Source organism: Colletotrichum truncatum, assembly GCF_014235925.2.
Source record: "Colletotrichum truncatum strain CMES1059 chromosome Unknown Contig_0002, whole genome shotgun sequence".
Lineage (NCBI taxonomy): Eukaryota > Fungi > Ascomycota > Sordariomycetes > Glomerellales > Glomerellaceae > Colletotrichum > Colletotrichum truncatum.
In genome coordinates, this window is record NW_027222399.1 from 589,029 (window position 1) to 605,237 (window position 16,209).

The 16,209-nt window shown below is 54.8% G+C and overlaps 3 protein-coding genes across 3 annotated transcripts; 1 reads left to right on the forward strand and 2 right to left on the reverse strand.

The window, feature by feature from the left end:
- Window positions 1-1,002: 1,002 nt before the first annotated feature.
- CTRU02_203130 (jumonji family transcription) lies at window positions 1,003-6,016 on the forward strand (the record flags this gene model as incomplete). Its single annotated transcript, XM_070204148.1, has 4 exons — window positions 1,003-1,341; window positions 1,414-3,512; window positions 3,561-5,136; window positions 5,201-6,016. 4 exons carry the CDS (start codon window positions 1,003-1,005, stop codon window positions 6,014-6,016), a joined length of 4,830 nt encoding a protein of 1,609 aa, XP_070061911.1.
- An 875-nt stretch (window positions 6,017-6,891) lies between these two features.
- CTRU02_203131 (aminopeptidase 2) lies at window positions 6,892-9,698 on the reverse strand (the record flags this gene model as incomplete). Its single annotated transcript, XM_036727211.1, has 2 exons — window positions 6,892-9,451; window positions 9,595-9,698. 2 exons carry the CDS (start codon window positions 9,696-9,698, stop codon window positions 6,892-6,894), a joined length of 2,664 nt encoding a protein of 887 aa, XP_036581005.1.
- Window positions 9,699-11,651: 1,953 nt separating this feature from the next.
- CTRU02_203132 (IQ calmodulin-binding motif domain protein) lies at window positions 11,652-14,681 on the reverse strand (the record flags this gene model as incomplete). Its single annotated transcript, XM_036727212.1, has 1 exon — window positions 11,652-14,681. One exon carries the CDS (start codon window positions 14,679-14,681, stop codon window positions 11,652-11,654), a length of 3,030 nt encoding a protein of 1,009 aa, XP_036581006.1.
- Between the last annotated feature and the right edge of the window lie 1,528 nt (window positions 14,682-16,209).

Sequence of the window (16,209 nt, forward strand, 5' to 3'; positions counted from 1 at the left end):
AGACGTTCCTGTCTCCAAATCAAAATGTTCGGAGAAAAGGTTCTTCAGCAAGGTACCTTGTACTTGAAGTGCCGCTCCAACTGGGAACGCTGGTAACCCATTTGCGCATATCTACAGTTGCGGTTATGGACGAAGAGGTGCATTACGCCGCAATCAAAATGCCCGACGAATTTTTGCGGTTGTTTTTGAAATTGCGGGCTTGCTTTACAAAGGGGCGACGTCATTTGCTCTTCCGGTGCCATCTTCGAGATTGCCTTACCGCCTAAGGCACGAATACACAACCAACTCGGGTTTAGCGCAGATCTAATCGGGATAAGCGGAGGTAAAAATGGAAGGAAGCGACAAGTGACGAGGGAGAAGGGGGCACCACCACAGTATCCAGGTGCTGCTTTCCTGCCCACTACGTGCTACAGATCCCTGAGGTAAGCGGAAGGGAAAGGTCGACCTCATCCTCCCCCACTGCAGCAGCCGCTTCCGCCCGATGCTGTGCAGCTTCTTCATTGTCACCTTTGACTCCAAAGCAAAACTGGTTTCCCTTGTCCATAAGCTTCGAGGTCTCATGGCTTTTTCGAGCTTTGCACCTGCCGTGTACCTGAATTCTTGAGTCTAATTCTTTTTTTATTAGTTTTGTTACCACCAGAGCTCATTCCGACCAAAAGTGCAAGGTGCAGAATCCGACAAACCTTGGGAGGTGCACCCCTTCGCCCCTTCCTGCCAGTCCAGCCCTGTCCCATCAGCCCAGATTCGCCAAAAATCGGCCCATTTAGCGAGTTGACCCATCTGGAAGCAGAAGCTCCTGCCGCTCCCTACAGTGGCCAACTCCCCGCAGGATCTGATAACCAAACGAACGAATCTATTCTCCGCACTCCACGAGACCTCTGCACCTCACATTTTCGGCGACTCGACCAAACCGTCTCGCGCGCCCCCATTGCCACTTTGTATTTTCCCTTTTAGAGGTGCTACTCGTCGCCGCATGCAAGGTCGCATGTAGTCGTCTTCAAAATGTCGACCGACGCTGCCAGCGCTCCAGTTTCGGAGCCTGCACCTCTGCCGGCGCAATCGACTGCCGACAGCGACCAGGAGGAGCCTACTCTGAGCCAGATTGAATGCGCGACGAAGCCCGCCTTCCTCCACTCCCCTCCCGACAGCAACAATGCACCCAAGTCGGACGCCAGCGACTCGGAGCTCAGCGACCTCGACGATGACGCCGTCGAACCGCCTCCGAAACAAGATGAGGCCGAAGTCGAGGACGACATTGGCGAGGTTGTTCCCGATCACTGGTCCGGAACGGTCCCTGTCTTCAAGCCGACTATGCACCAGTTTAAGGACTTTAAGCTATTCGTACGTTGCACTTATTTTTTTTCTCCCCTTTCCTCGCCATCCTATTCCATGTTAACGTGAATGCGCCCGTAGATGACCAAGGTGGATAAATATGGAATGAAGTCTGGTATTATCAAGATCATTCCTCCCTCCGAATGGAAAGAATCCCTTCCAAAACTCGACAACCTCGTCAAGCAGATCAGAGTTAGGGAGCCGATCAAACAGGATATCATGGGATCCAATGGAACATATCGACAAGTGAACATCCTCCACGGAAGATCGTACAATCTCCCCCAATGGCGACAACTTTGCGACCAAAGCGAACACCAGCCCCCAGCGAGGCGTGGCGAACGCCGAGCGAACGTTGAAAAGCCAAAGACTCGATCCGCTCCTAAACCACGACCAGCGCCCAAGCCGGCTGCTTCCGGCTCTAAGAAACGTGGCCGTGGACGACCGGCCCGAGGCAAGGCCAAAGTCCAGGAAGAGGAGGAAGCCCAAGAGGAAGAGAAGCGACCGATGACACCGGTATCGCCGAAGCCTACCGCCGAGGTCGACATCAAGAAGGAAGAAGTCATTGACTCGGTCGAGGACCCCGGCATGGAGGTTGACGAGGATGAGCCGCCTACGGTCGGCAGGATGGGTCGCATGGGTGGCGTGAAGCCTGCGAAACCAAAGACTCAGTCTGTCTCAGCTCGTCGGAAGTACAGTAAAAGAGAAGGCTCTGCGATGATTGATGAGGAGGCGTTCAAGGATTTCAATTATCAAATGGATGTCTCGGACTATACGCCAGAGCGTTGTGAGGAGCTTGAAAGGATATACTGGAAGACGCTCACATATGCACCTCCATTGTACGGCGCAGATCTCATGGGTACGCTTTTCGACGAGTCGACAGAAAACTGGAACTTGAACAAGCTGCCCAATCTATTGGATGTTCTCGGCACCAAAGTTCCCGGTGTGAACACCGCTTACCTCTATCTCGGTATGTGGAAGGCTACCTTCGCATGGCACTTGGAGGATGTCGACTTGTACAGCATCAATTATCTCCACTTCGGAGCTCCCAAGCAGTGGTACAGCATCTCCCAAGCTGATGCTCGTCGGTTTGAGGCTGCGATGAAAAACATCTGGCCCACTGAAGCCAAGGCTTGCGACCAATTCCTCCGTCACAAGGGATTCTTGATCTCGCCCTCACATTTGAAGCAGCACTACAACATCACAGTCAACAAATGTGTCTCCTACCCGGGAGAATTTGTCGTCACCTATCCTTACGGCTACCACTCAGGATACAACCTGGGCTATAACTGCGCTGAAGCAGTCAACTTCGCTCTTGAGTCTTGGCTCCCCATGGGAAAGATCGCCAAGCGATGCGAATGCGCACAGGCACAAGACAGTGTGTGGGTTGACGTTTACGACATCGAACGTAAACTCCGAGGCGAGGAGACAGAGTACGAAGAAACCGATGAGGATGATGAAGAAGAAGACGACGAGGACATGGAGGACGCCAGCGGCCTCCCGTCACCGCCTAATAGCAACACAATTGTCATCAAACCCGGTCGAAAGAGGAAGCGTGCAACAGGAGACAAGGATGGGAAGAAGAAGGTCAAGAAAATTCGCCTCAAGGTCAAGACACGCGCGGAGCCAATTTGCTGTCTCTGCCCCAATGACATCCCTGGCGCAGAAGTCCTCCCGACAGATGATGGCCGCAAAGCTCATCGCATGTGTGCCCTTTATCTCCCTGAGACGTACATCGACACGGTCGACGATAAGGAGGTCATTGCAAACGTTGCCAACATCAATAAGGAACGACTGGATCTCAAGTGTCTCTACTGCCGATCCAAGAAAGGCGCTTGCTTCCAGTGCTCGCAGAAAAAATGTGCTCGGGCTTACCATGCCACCTGCGCCGCGGCAGCTGGCATCTTTGTCGAAGAAGCCGAAGTCCCAGTCTTTGGCGAAGACGGGACCGAGTACAAGGAACAGGCCTTCGAATTCAGCTGCCGCTTTCACCGTACCAAGAGAGACAGGAAAACCGACGGAGACACTCTTGAAGATGACGAGCGTATCCGGAGTGCTGCGGCTGCACTCAAGAAGGGCGAGATTTGCCAACTACAATACTACAAGGGTGATATCTTTGCTGGTGTTGTGGTGGAGAACCGCGCAGATGACCAGACCCTACTTCTGGATATTATACCTAACGGGTACGTATTTACCGGTAACGCAGAGAACCGCACGCTAATAAATCTTAGTGACCGTCTGGAAGTCGAGTGGAAGTGGCTCTTGCTGCCCGATCCCGCTGATTATCACCTTCCGAAGGCATCCGCCCAGGCCATCCCGATGCCATCGTCGCAAAAGGCAAAGGACCAGCTTAACGCGAAGCGGCCTACCGATGAAATACCCAGAAAGGATGCTCCGTTTGTCGAGGGATTCACTTGGGCAGAATTCCATCCATGTGATGAATGCGCCAACCCCAACCAAGTCAGGGTTGATCTGGCGAAGGATAACCAAGTATGGCATTACCTGGGCAAAACATCAACAGAGGCCAAGGCACAGTATTCTGAGGACCCTGCGAAGCAGCAACACAACCCCAAGAGCAACTACCTTGATACCATCCCCAAACCCCCGAAGCCGGTCTCTGCGACTGCGGCCCAGCGGAAGACTTCTAATATCCCGCCACAGCCAGCACCTATGCCCACCCCCGGGGTTGTTATTCAGCCTGGAATCAAGACAGAAAAGCCATATGTGTACAAGCCACGGAAGCCTGTTGAGCCCAACTACACTGGGTCTGGAGCCTTTGCGACACAGAAACTCACTCCCAAGATTTCTCCCTCGCCTTCGCCTTCATCAGCGGGCCAGCAACTTCCTTTCGGATCAGACCCCCGTTACCAGATGCAGAATGGCCAGTTTGTCCAACAAAGATTCGCGCCTGATGTCCATCAGTCGTACATCTCGCGTTACAGCCCCGCTGAACCTGGACAGTACGCGGCTCCCAACACCGCACAACGCCCCAGTCCTTACGGCAATCCGCCATCGCACCCGGCAGGTCCCACACGGCCGGCACAGCAGATGTGGGCAACACCGGCACAGAACTCCATGCCTCAGCCGCCGGCAAACTCACAAGCCTCAACTCCGCAAAGCCACAGACGGTATTCGGCAGCACCCACACCTTCGGTTGCCATGAAGTACGCATTCTTCCAAGTGCACCATAACAGAGATTCGAAGACGTATCGGACTCCGTATGCGCCCTGGGGAGGCTTCACCAACGGCTATGAAGGTAATCTCAGGGCTCATCTAATGCGGACGTCGCCAGAGGCTTTCTTTAAGAACAACCGACAGGGTTCTGCCCATAGCGGGTCTCCCGCACCCAACTCAGCCGCTCATTCTCAAGCCCCTGCGCATGGCAGCCCGTATTACAATACCTTTACGAGCACGATGTCGCAGGGCTCCATCGGCATGTATGGTCGAAAGACAGCATCCTCATCGTCTTCATCAAGTTCAAGGCCGCCGCACGACCCTTCAAGAACACAGTACTCCTCAATATCACCAAGCCCAGTACCAAACACCTCACAGGCCAGCCCGAATGGCTACAATAATGGATGGAATGCACAACAAACACACTCGACGCCTCTTCACCCGGCAATTCGCCCGCAGTACGGGACGTGGATGAGCCAGCCTCAGAGCCATCCTCAACCTCACGCCCAGCCTGCGCAACCGCAGGCTGCACACCAAACCGCGACGGCACAACCGGCTCATAGCCAAACACAAGCTGCTCAGACAAAACCTCAGGCTGCACCAAAACCAGCTGCGCCCAAGGTGCAGTACAAGGTACATCCATCTCAGCAGCTCCTGATCCAACAATATCCCCGACATCAGACTAACCAAATAATAGATACCCGAAAAGCAGACCCCGGTTCCATTGCCAGCCAAGTACCTGGCGGCTATGGGAAAGCGACCCTCGACGGCTACCCCTTCCAAGGCTAGCTCACAGTCGACTGAGCCGTCTTCACAAGACACCAAATCGCCCTCGGCTCCTGGCTCGACAAGTACTACCAATACGGCTTCGGCACCCAGTGCTCAGAACACTCCGGCCCAGGCCAGCTCTCCTCCGGCGGCGCCGACACCTGCAAAGCAGACAGCGCCTTCTGTTTCGCAAACCCCCGTCCCCGTCCCTCAGACACCTGTACCAGTTCCCAAACAGAGGATGCCATTCACGAATCAATTTTCTGCCAACCGGCCTACCCAGCCCCAGTATCAGGTTCATGCCCCGGCGTCTACAGCACAAACAGCCCAACGGCCGCTTCGGCCAATGAGTCATGTCCAGACAGAGCATCATTCGTTGAACCCAGCGGAGATTTTGGCGCAGATTGCTACGCAGCCTCGCATGAACCCTCCCACGCCCACGACGCCTCACCAGTTAATGCCTTCGCCAGCATCGCAGCAAGCCCCAATGTCCCAGCACTATCCGGCGCAACAGGCGCAGCAGGGAATGATACAACAACCTACGCACCAGTACCATTCGTATGCACCACAACAAGGTCAATATCAGCCGGTACAGCCCCATCAACATATGCACAACATGGCGCCTTCCAATCAAGCTCCGCAAGCCCCGACTGGCGAGGTGCCACTACCAGAAGTACCTGCAGACTCGACGGCGTTGGTGGAAAGGATGATGCAAAACCTTCGCCGAGCCGCCTTCCATGGCTGATTACTGCTTTTCTCATTCCCAAGCGTTTTCAGATGTACGAATAGTTTCAAAAGTTTCTCACGCACAGTAGTTCGTCTCCGGCGCGACACAGACGCGACATGGCCGGAGACGCCTGGGAAAAGCACACGCATGCACGGAGATTATGAGTCTGCCGGAAAAGAACATGGCGTTTGAAGGGGTTGTGTTTTTTTCGTTTCTTTTTTTCTCTCTCTCTTTCTAGGAAGGCTTGAGATTGCAATCGCATAATCGCAAGTCTACGAGAATTAGTGACGAAACGGCATTGGGAGGAATGCAACTGTTTATTATTACTGTTGTTTGCTTGCGAAAAACACGCGCAGCCAGCGTGGCTACGAGACTCGGTGGTCCGTAGAAGGACTACAAATCTCTAATGTACATATTCGATTGTGATTTTCATCCGTCCATCAGTGTGCTGTGCCGTTGTTCGAGATGAAAACCGTGACATATCTAGTTATTGAAATCGTCACAAGCCTTGTAGGACTATATAGGTCGCAGGTATCTATCTCGCCGTTCTGGTAGCGTGATTTTAAACGTTGGTGGGAAAAAACATCGAAGAATACTCGGGAAGACATGGTTTAGGTTTTAAGACGTTTAAGGTTATCGCGATGTACTTACTCATTGGCTTTGTATTAAGCTGTGTGCATGTGAGATAATCGCATCAGGGATCAGTTCGGTCGCGGCATAGTGACACGGATAGCGAGGACGACGCCAATGGGACCAAATCATGACAACAACTAGAAAAAAATAAAATTGGTATGACTTTTCTACAAAGCTAACATCGTTATCGCTAGCTACAATTTGGGCGGGATATGTGGTGATTCTTCTATCCCAAACACTTCCCCTCTTCCTCCTTCGATTCACGCGTACTTGTTAGCGACGAGCCACTCCTTGAGGGCGGCGGCGTCACGCTCGCGGTAGGCGGCACGGCCACGGACCTTGTCCTTGACGGTCTCCAGAGTACGACTGAAAGCACTGGTGTCCTTGTCGGCGAAGAAGGCCTCAATGTCCTTGACGGATTCGAAGTCGGTGAACTTGCCGAGAGAGACCTGGATGAAGCGGTCGACGACGATGGGGTTGCCGAGCTTGGAGACGCAGGCGTCCCAGTTGTTCTTCAGGTGCTGCCACTGCAGGTCGCGGGCGACAGAGTTGCCGGCAAAGGCCGAGCCGAGCATGTGCATGTCGGCGGGAGGGATGGAGTCGGAGGCAGGGGCAGGGGGAGACTTGTTCCAGAGGAAGGGCAGGAGGGTGTTCTTGATGATCTCGGGGTCGCGGACGAAGCCGAGGTTGGAGAGGCAGATCTCCTTGCCGTCGATGGCGGGGGTGGTGAACCACTCCTTCTTCAGCACCTCAACGGTGCGGGCAGCGTCGTTCTTGACAGCCACGCGGAAGACGGGTGTGCGGAGAGCAGGGTGCAGGGGGTTGGCCTCGGGGTTCTCGACCCACGCGTTGAAACGCTTGGTAGCCTCCTCGGTGACGGCGGCGTGGCCGTTGCTACCAGCAGTGAGGAGGAGTCTCTTGCGCAGGAGGCCGTCGAGGTAGCTCTCGCCCTCAGGGAAGTCCCAGCCGTACTTGGCGACGACATCGTTAATGAGCTTCAGGGTGAAGGTCTCCAGTCCCTTCTTGATGGTCTCGTCGTCGGCGAAGATGGACTTGACGAGGGCGATGGAGTCAAGAATCTGGCTCCACACGAGGTAGTTGTCCTCCTTGGCGAATCCCTGGACGAAGGACAGGAGGGCAGCAGTGGTGCCGTAGCCGGAGAAGGCGAGGTCGGCAGCAGAGCCAACGATGGAGATCTTGTCCTCGGTGCTCAGGCGGTCGAGCTGCTGACCGAGCTTCAGAAGACGCTCAGGGGGGTAGTTGACGCGGTAGAAGCCGGACGCTCCAGAGTTGAGCTTGTAGAACTCAGTGTCAACGTCACGGATGGTATCCTCCTTGGTCTCCAGAGAGAGGGAGGTGACGCCCTTGGCGCCGACCTTGCCCTCAAGCTCGAGAGGAATCCACCAGGTGGTCTCGTCATCCTCAGGCTTGACGTCACCGGTGGACAGGAAACGGGACTGCTTGACAGAGATTTGACCAGGCTCCTCAGCGACAGTCAAGACGGGGTGGCCGATCTTGGAGATCCAGGGGCCCATGAGCTTGTTGACGTCCTTGCCAGAGGCCTCGCTGAGAGCATCCCACAAAGCCTTGGTCTTGGCGTTGCCGTACTGGTTAGCGATCAGGTAATTGGAGACACCCTTGAGGAAGGTATCGACACCAAGGTGGTTGGCAAGCATGCGAATGGCGGAGCAACCCTTGAGGTAGCTGATGTGGTCGAAGATCTGGTTGACATCAAGAGCGTCCTTGACAGGGACGTGAATGGCGTGACTGGCGCGGATACCATCAAGCTTGAAGGCCATCTCCATACCCTCGTTGACGAACTGGGACCAGACCTGCCACTCGGGGTGAAGGTAGTCGGTAGCGTGCCAGCCGACCCAGGTAGCGAAACCCTCGTTGAGCCAGAGCTCATCCCACCAGTCCATGGTGACCAGGTTTCCGAACCACTGGTGAGCCAGCTCGTGGGCGACAACGTAGGCAACACGGTTGCGGTACCTGGCCTCAGAGGTCTTCTCGTCGAAGAGGACGGCAGTCGTGCGGTAGGTGACGAGACCCCAGTTCTCCATGGCACCGTGGGTGAACTCGTGGACAGCCAAAAGATCGGCCTTGGGCAGGGGGTACTCAATGCCAAAGATGTCGGAGAAGAAGTCGATGATGCGGGGAGCGTGCCACAGAGCCCAGCGGCCCTGCTCCTTCAAGCCACGAGTGGTGTAGACGCGGACGGGCAGCTGCTTGCCGTTGTAGCGGCGCTCGGTGAAGTCCTCGACGTACTCGAAGTCACCGACGGCCCAGGCGAGCAGGTAGGTGCTCATCTTGGGGCTGGTCTCGAAAGAAACCAATTGCCAGCCATCGCGGGTCTTCTTGGTCTCCTTGACGGGCATGTTGCTGAGGGCGACCTGGTCCTCGGGAACCTCAATCTCAAAGTCGAAGGTGGCCTTGAGGTTGGGCTCGTCGAAGCAGGGGAAAGCACGGCGGGCGTCGCAAGACTCGAACTGGGTGCTGAACATGTAGTGCCACTCATCATCGCGGGGAACAGACTTTGCAGGCTCGACGGTAGGCTTGTACTTGCTGCGGTAGAAACCAGCCATGTCGTTGTTGATGATACCCTCGAACTCAATGGTCAGGACGGCCTTCTGAGCCTGAGGGATCTCTTCATCGAAGGTGATGGTGGCGCGCTGCTGCTTCTCGCCGTAGCTGAAGTTCTTGGACTCCCATGATTGCGTTGACTTGGTGTGGCCGACGGCGATCTTGGCGTCGAGGAGCTTGATCTCAAGAGCGTTGAGGACGATTTCCTTGGTGGGCTTAACAACCTCGGCATCGATGCTGCAGAAAAGAAAAAGAAAAAACGTCAGCTTCAACGGCAGCACAGGCGTGGTGGCGGGCGGGAGCTAGAGCTCGAGCTGGAAGCTCAAGATTGAAGCTTGAAGCTGAAGCTTGGCTAAGGCGGGGTGAGGGGCAATTCTTACGTCACGGTTCCCTTGTAAGTCCAGTCCTTGAAGTTAAGGTCGCGGAGCGACAGGACATAGTGGGAGGGCTTAATAGACTCGGGGAGAACTTCGCGATCCGCCATGTTGCCTACTCTGCTGGCGTACAAGGCCTTGTCCGAGGTGGTGATGGTTGAACAGTAGTTGCGGTGGGCAACAAGAGATGCGGGGAAGAGAGATCGGCGGCTGTTAGAGCAGAGAGTGGAAGAGGAAGAGTCAGTCAAGCTTTGGGTTAAATAAGCCAAGGAAGAAAAAAGAGAGAGAGAGAGAGAGCAGGGAATGGGGTAGACGCAAGAACGAAGAGGAGGAATAGATGAGAGGGCAGTGCTGAGAAAAAGAAGAAGGTGATGGATAGATGCAAAGTTGTAGCTCCACAAGCGTCCTTCCTACTTGGGAATCCAACAAGCGGCAAGCGGCAATGGGACGACGACTGGAACACACTGTGATGGCCGTGTGGGTTTCGGTCTGGCGATGCAACTGGCAAAGCAGAGTTCCAAGGTGGACCGTAGTGATGCTCCGAGGTGAGGGGCAACGAGGGGCAGACAAAAGGTCCCTGCATGGGTAAGGTTGGTTCGGCGGCGGCTTTAGTCACTGGCGGGCTTGATTGGGAGTGGGAGGAATGCTCGGTGCTCAGTAACCCAAGGTGACCCTAAAGGGAATGCTGGCTGCGTTTTAGGTACCTCCCCTGTCAACCTACCGAAGCTGTGGTCTGCTGTACCTTTGTTTTCCGCAATACGGGCCCAGAAGACGGGGGGCGACGGGGACGGGGACGGAGAGACCATATCATGCCTCGGAAGAAGATACGCGGGCAAAATAAAAATAAAAAAATAGAATAAAAATTAGATAACGTACCGAGAGTAAACGAAACCATTGCGGGCAACAGCATTCCAAACGTTGGGAGATGACCAGAGAGAATTATTCGTAGTGGTAGTAACACTAGTAGTGGCAGTAGTAGTCTTGAAGACTGATGAGGAGGAATTGGAAAAGTGACGTCTGAAGCCTACGTTATACAATGACGAAGTGAAAGAAGCAGCGCCAAAAGAAGGAGATGTCGATGACGATGATGATGATGACAATAATACAGAGCTGCGAAAGATACCCTGGGCGCAAGGACCGAGAGAGGCCGCAACATTGCTCGCCTTCTGCTCGAATCCGCGTGCCCAGGTCCGCCCGACCAGCTGCCCGATCGGGTTCATCCTTTGTTCAAAGCCCGCAGGATAAAGAGAAGGAAGCTTACAATAGCTTTACCCCCCGGATTGGAGCTGGGCGGTTTGAGGCAGGTCGTGGCCGGTTTCCTCTGACCATCGACTTTGGCTGTGTCTAGTCCCTTTTTTTTCTTCCTCCCCGGGTCGGCTTGAAAAATCTCTGAGGCCACCCCTTTGCCAGGAGTCAGCCCGTCGACCACGGACGGTTCGGCACGGGTTTTAGCCCCTTTGGGAAGAAAACGGGGGCCTTCGGCTTCGGTACGAGGCTGTGGTGGCTAGTGTCTTTTTCCATACGCCGATGGGAAGCGAGATGAAAACCAGGGTTATGTTATTGAGGAAGCTAACTCTACGTACATACAGACAACAAAACACTATGTGAGTTTGCTTATATTGATGTTGTTGATACTCAAAAGTCAAAATGGTTTCACAGATATAGCACATGATGAAATAAAAAATCCTTCCATTCTGGAAAATGTCTTCATGGTCCCAAGACTACGCTCCTCTCTCAAAAGAGAAAAAAGAAAAAGAAGAAACAAAGTTCTAGCAAACGCTTCCCAACCATATCATTTGCTGCCAATGACAATGTGCGTATGTATCCTTCCCGTCAGACGAATTTCATCTCTGCAATGAGTGCGCTCTTCAACCCAATGCTTCAAAAACCATGCTGGGAAATGTGTCGAAAGCAACCAGCCAACCCGCCTGTAACTCCGGTCCCAGTCGAGCCCCCAAACAAAGTACATCATCGTGTCATCAAGAAGAATTCTTGAGGAATGCGTCCCTCCTCTACTCGTATATCGTACCATGCATACCCATTCCCTTCTTCATTACTTTACTTTAGGAAGGCGACCCGTTAGTTGCCTCCGTCTCCCCTGCCACCTTGGCCGCTACTTCGTTCCACCACGTTCCGTGAGCTGCCTTGTCCACAGCCCCAACCTTTGATATCTCATCCAGCATCTCTCGCACCTGCACCGCAAACTCGGGCAATCCCAGTCCCGCCAGCTTCTCCTGTGCTGTCGTGGCCGCGTTGACCTTCTCCTTCGCCGATCCAGCCGTCAGCCTGCTGTTGAGGTGGCCGCGCAGACGAGCCAGGAGAAGACGCAACACAGGCTCCGTGGGTTCAACACCCTTCTTGATTGAGTCTTGGCTGGCGTTGAGCACCTTGGTGACCAAAGCCCTGAGATGTGTCTTGGTCGCCGCCGGCATGGATCGACCGCCTTCGAGTGCCGCCATGACACCTTGCACCGTGGAGTCAATGTTGCCGTGGTCCGTCTCCAGCACCGTCATGATCCGTGTCGCTTCCGTCTTCCACGGGGCCCGAACGTCACGCTTGAGGAGGTTCTTGCACTGTAGCAAGATGGCCCCGGTGGTAACGATCCTTTGCGAGGCAAGTGACAGCCGCGTCATCCGCTTGTAGTCCAGCAACAACATCTCAGGCACCTTGTCAATGGAGATGGGCGCTGGCTGCGTGAAGCAGTCGACAAGCATTTGCGCGTAGAACTTGTCGTCCGTTGGCCGAGACTTTGGGTGGTTAATGCCTTCAGGGTCTCGCTTGCGAACCTCGGCCATGGCCTTTGACCGAGCTGTACGCCATGCTGCCTCCGCCGCTTTCAAGCCATGCTCGCCGTTCTCCAACGCCGAGGCAAACCTCTTCTTCTCGTACTCAGGCGAAGACTCTATCAGCTGGGGGGCAGCTGTCGAGAATATGTAGTTGACGTAATCACAAAGCATCAAGTCGACAAACTCGGTCAAGGCCTCAACGCGGTCGACGAGGCTCCCTTGGTGAAGTTTGTTGGTAACCAAGTCCTTTGCCTCCTCGTCGCGGAACGGAGCACACAGCTTCGGTAAAAGTGACGCCATAGAAGCGAAGAATTTCTCGTACGAGAAACTTCCCATCTGGAACTGGCGCTCGGCCACCTCGACGTCGAGTATCTCTCCAATCGTGGTGTGCATGTAAGCGCCAGGCTTGACGAGCCGTTGAAGGTTGTCCTTGAAGTATCGCATCATTATGACGAAGTATTCAAAGCTGGCATCCATGTTGTCTTGCTCCAAGCTGGCCCGCATTCCAGCAAATAGGGGTATCTGTAGCAGCGTGCGATGTTCCCGGAACTCGCTCGCAGGAATGCGATACTCTCGGTTGATCGCAAGCTCATGAACCACAATGCGGTTGTCCGGCAGCAACCCGCTCAAGCCGGGCTTCATCTCGATTGGCTGTGGCTTGACATAGCCCTTGGCGGGAGTTGGTGGCGGCGTCAAAGTCTGCGGCTGCGGGGACACAAGACTTTCTGCTGTAGCTGAAGCTTCTCCAGCAGCGGTTTCGGCGACACGAGGCCTCATGTCTCCTGTAGGTTTCTTTGCTGCCCGCGCCTTGCGCGCCTTGCGGACTGCATCGGCAATAATTTTCTTGCCTCTTTCTTGACCAGCGAGCTTCTTGATCCGGACAATCAGTTGGATCTGGTTGCTCTTGATGCTTTCCCGGTACTGGTCTGCAGCTGCATCATCGGTGCTTTCTTGGACTGTCTGCAAGATCATGTCGAGCTCCACAAACTGCATCAACATTACTTGCACGAGCGATTCCGAGTCGCGCGACTTCCACGAGAGGAACGCATTGTAAAAGGTTGCATAGATCTCGGGCAGCGCACTGCGCAGACTCGGCGGCGGCGTGTAGTTGTTGGCAGCCGTCAAGCGAGACAGAATGTTCTCAAAAGAAATCAAAAGATCCCGAGCCTTGGTCACGAGGTCCTGCAGCTGCGGATTAGCAAGGTCATCACGGGGTATCGGCTGAGACTGTAGCAATCCAACCTGTTCCGCTTCCCCCGTGCCATCCTTGTTGCTTAGGACCTGCGTAGGGTGACCCAGGATGAGAAAGGCGCTGAGAAAGGTCCGCACAGCGGCCATCTCATCGACCGATCCAGACTCGCCTTCTTGCAGGCCACAGATCCGTAGGATGCGGGCAGTGCGAACAACCACCTTGTCCTGACCCAGCAGCTCCAAGACCTGGTCAAAGGACGTGTCACGCACGCTGTCGATGGTGAGTCCCAATTCGGAAAACTCAGCAACAGCATTCTTCCTAACGAGGCTCCTCCACCACCACTGCAGCCTTGCCGCAGCTGCAGCCTCGCTCAACACCGGGGTATCAGTCTCCGCCACTTGCGGAAGCGTCTCGGTAGGCTTCCGCGTCACCAAACTCTGGCCACGCACTCTCTTGGTGGCATTTCGATTCTTGAGCTCTTCCCTCCTCCGCTCCGCCTCAGCCAAGCGCTCCTCCATCTGTTCGCGCAGCTTGACCAGCTCCCGCTCTCTCTTCTCCTTCATGGTCTCGGCGACAGCCTTGGCCCTCTTAACCTCCTCGGCACATGATGCGACGATCTCTGCCAAGTTCCGCTCCCGGGCTTGTTGGGCGGCGATGGCGCGTTCTTCTGACACAGTGGTATCTCGGTGGGTGGCCTTGGCCATGGCGGCTCTCAGACGGACCTTTTCAGCGTGGGCAGCTCGGTCCGCAAGGCGGGCCTTTCGGTCTTCGAGGAAGGACGTGCGGCGGAGGTGCTGCGCGATATGCTTGCTCTGGGGGGCACCATGGCGGGTAAAGGTCTGCGTCGAGGAGCAGCGGGAGTGTGCGGAGGAGATGGAGTTGCGGCGGGAGGAGGCTGCGGAATCCTTGCGACGAGCCTGAGACGGTCGGTAAAACCGCGCGGCGATGTGCGGAGGCGGGGTGAAGATACGACCGTCGCCATCGTCTATCTCCTCGTCGGAATTCGGGGGCATCGAGAGGTCAACATCGGCAGTGTCGAAGTCTGATGAAGGAGATCCGATTGACTCCTCCAAGTTGCGCGACGGGTCTGTGAGGTCTGCCGAGGGGCGACGCATGCTGACGGCGTGCCTGGCTTCGATGTTATGGGGTTTCGATAGTATGAAGGTGTTCCGCAGTAACAGACTGAGACGACAATGATGATGGACCAGATACAAGAAGATCAAAGTCGCTACAAAATGGGGCCTGATGTTTTTATGTACCGTCGAGTCTGAGTGTATCGTATTTAACTAAGGAGGATCTCTCTCTCGGTGTGTTGTGCGCGTCTAACGGTCGCAGTCGTCACAATGATGGAGGATGAGTAAGTGAAGCGTCGCCCAAACCAAGTGTGAATCAACAACAATTTGATTGACTGAAGCCTAGCTGAATGGGGGGCAAAAGCGAGCGTGTGACGGGAGGCCGATTTAAGAAAATTTTAAGAAAAAAACAGCGAAAGTGTTTTTTTGTTTTTTCCGTGATAGAAACGACGCTCTAAAGGCTGAACCCGAAAGAATACAAACGAGGTAATACGACAGAACCGAAAAGGCTGGTAAGAATGGCGTCTTCCAAGGACGGGCTGGCAAGGATGGGAATCAAGAAGGTCTAGGTCTAGTTTAAAGGAAGGGGAATCATGGCTGAAGATGTGCAGGTGCAGGTGCAAGTGCGGTGCGGGTTACAGGTGCAGCAGGCAGGCAGGCAGGCAGACCAGGGTGGGCTTGGAAAGGCTGGGCCTCTCTCTTTTTTTTTTTGGTTTGGGCTGTTTGGGCAGGTTGGGCCTGGGTTGTGCTCGGTAAGGCGGGCTGTTAGCGGCGACTCAGAAGGCCAAAACTAGAACTAGAACTAAAACCCAGGGGTGGAAAAACAGAAAAAAAAACAAAAACTACCTGGCGACCTTCCCAGGAAACCCGGCTTGCTGGAATGACGGAAGCTTCCAGTTCTATTTTCGCTGTGCGCCGCAGTGTTTCCGCCCTGCTGACCGAGCACTCTGGGCGGCTGGCTGGGGGAGACGCATTGCACAGGATCTGCAGGTATGACAAACAGTGCATCACCCACTAAAATGATGCACTAGCGTCTTTCCACCACTTAGCGAAGCAAGGCCCCCTCCAGCGTCCCACCATCATCTCTCCGTCTCCCCTTATCATGCTTACCTTATCCGACAGGATGGATGGATGGAAACTGGGAGAGCGTCCGGTCATTCCCGTAATTTACTGTCTTACAAAGGGGTTGATAACCACTGTTTAATCAACTCTGGAGTCATTTCCTGACGCTGCCGGAAGCTTCAGGGACATCATCAGCGGAATCAGCAATCTGCTGTGTCGCATTCATCGACCCAAATTCCCGGGGTCTCACGGATCGCAGAATTCTTTGATTAGGGTGCAAGATCGCGGACTAGTCCGCATTCGGAAAGGCGCTGGCGTCATAGTCCTGCGATAATGCGACTCCAGTCACGTGGTGAGGCCCGGCCCCGTGGTCCACTGTCCACTGTCCACTGTCCACCGGCCGCCGCCACGGACACTCCAAAGCGGCTGTGGCGCGGTCCGGATAAACCTTGCCCTCTCCTGCAAACCGAACTGACCCCACGGCCATCCGGTCCGTCGCAGCGACACC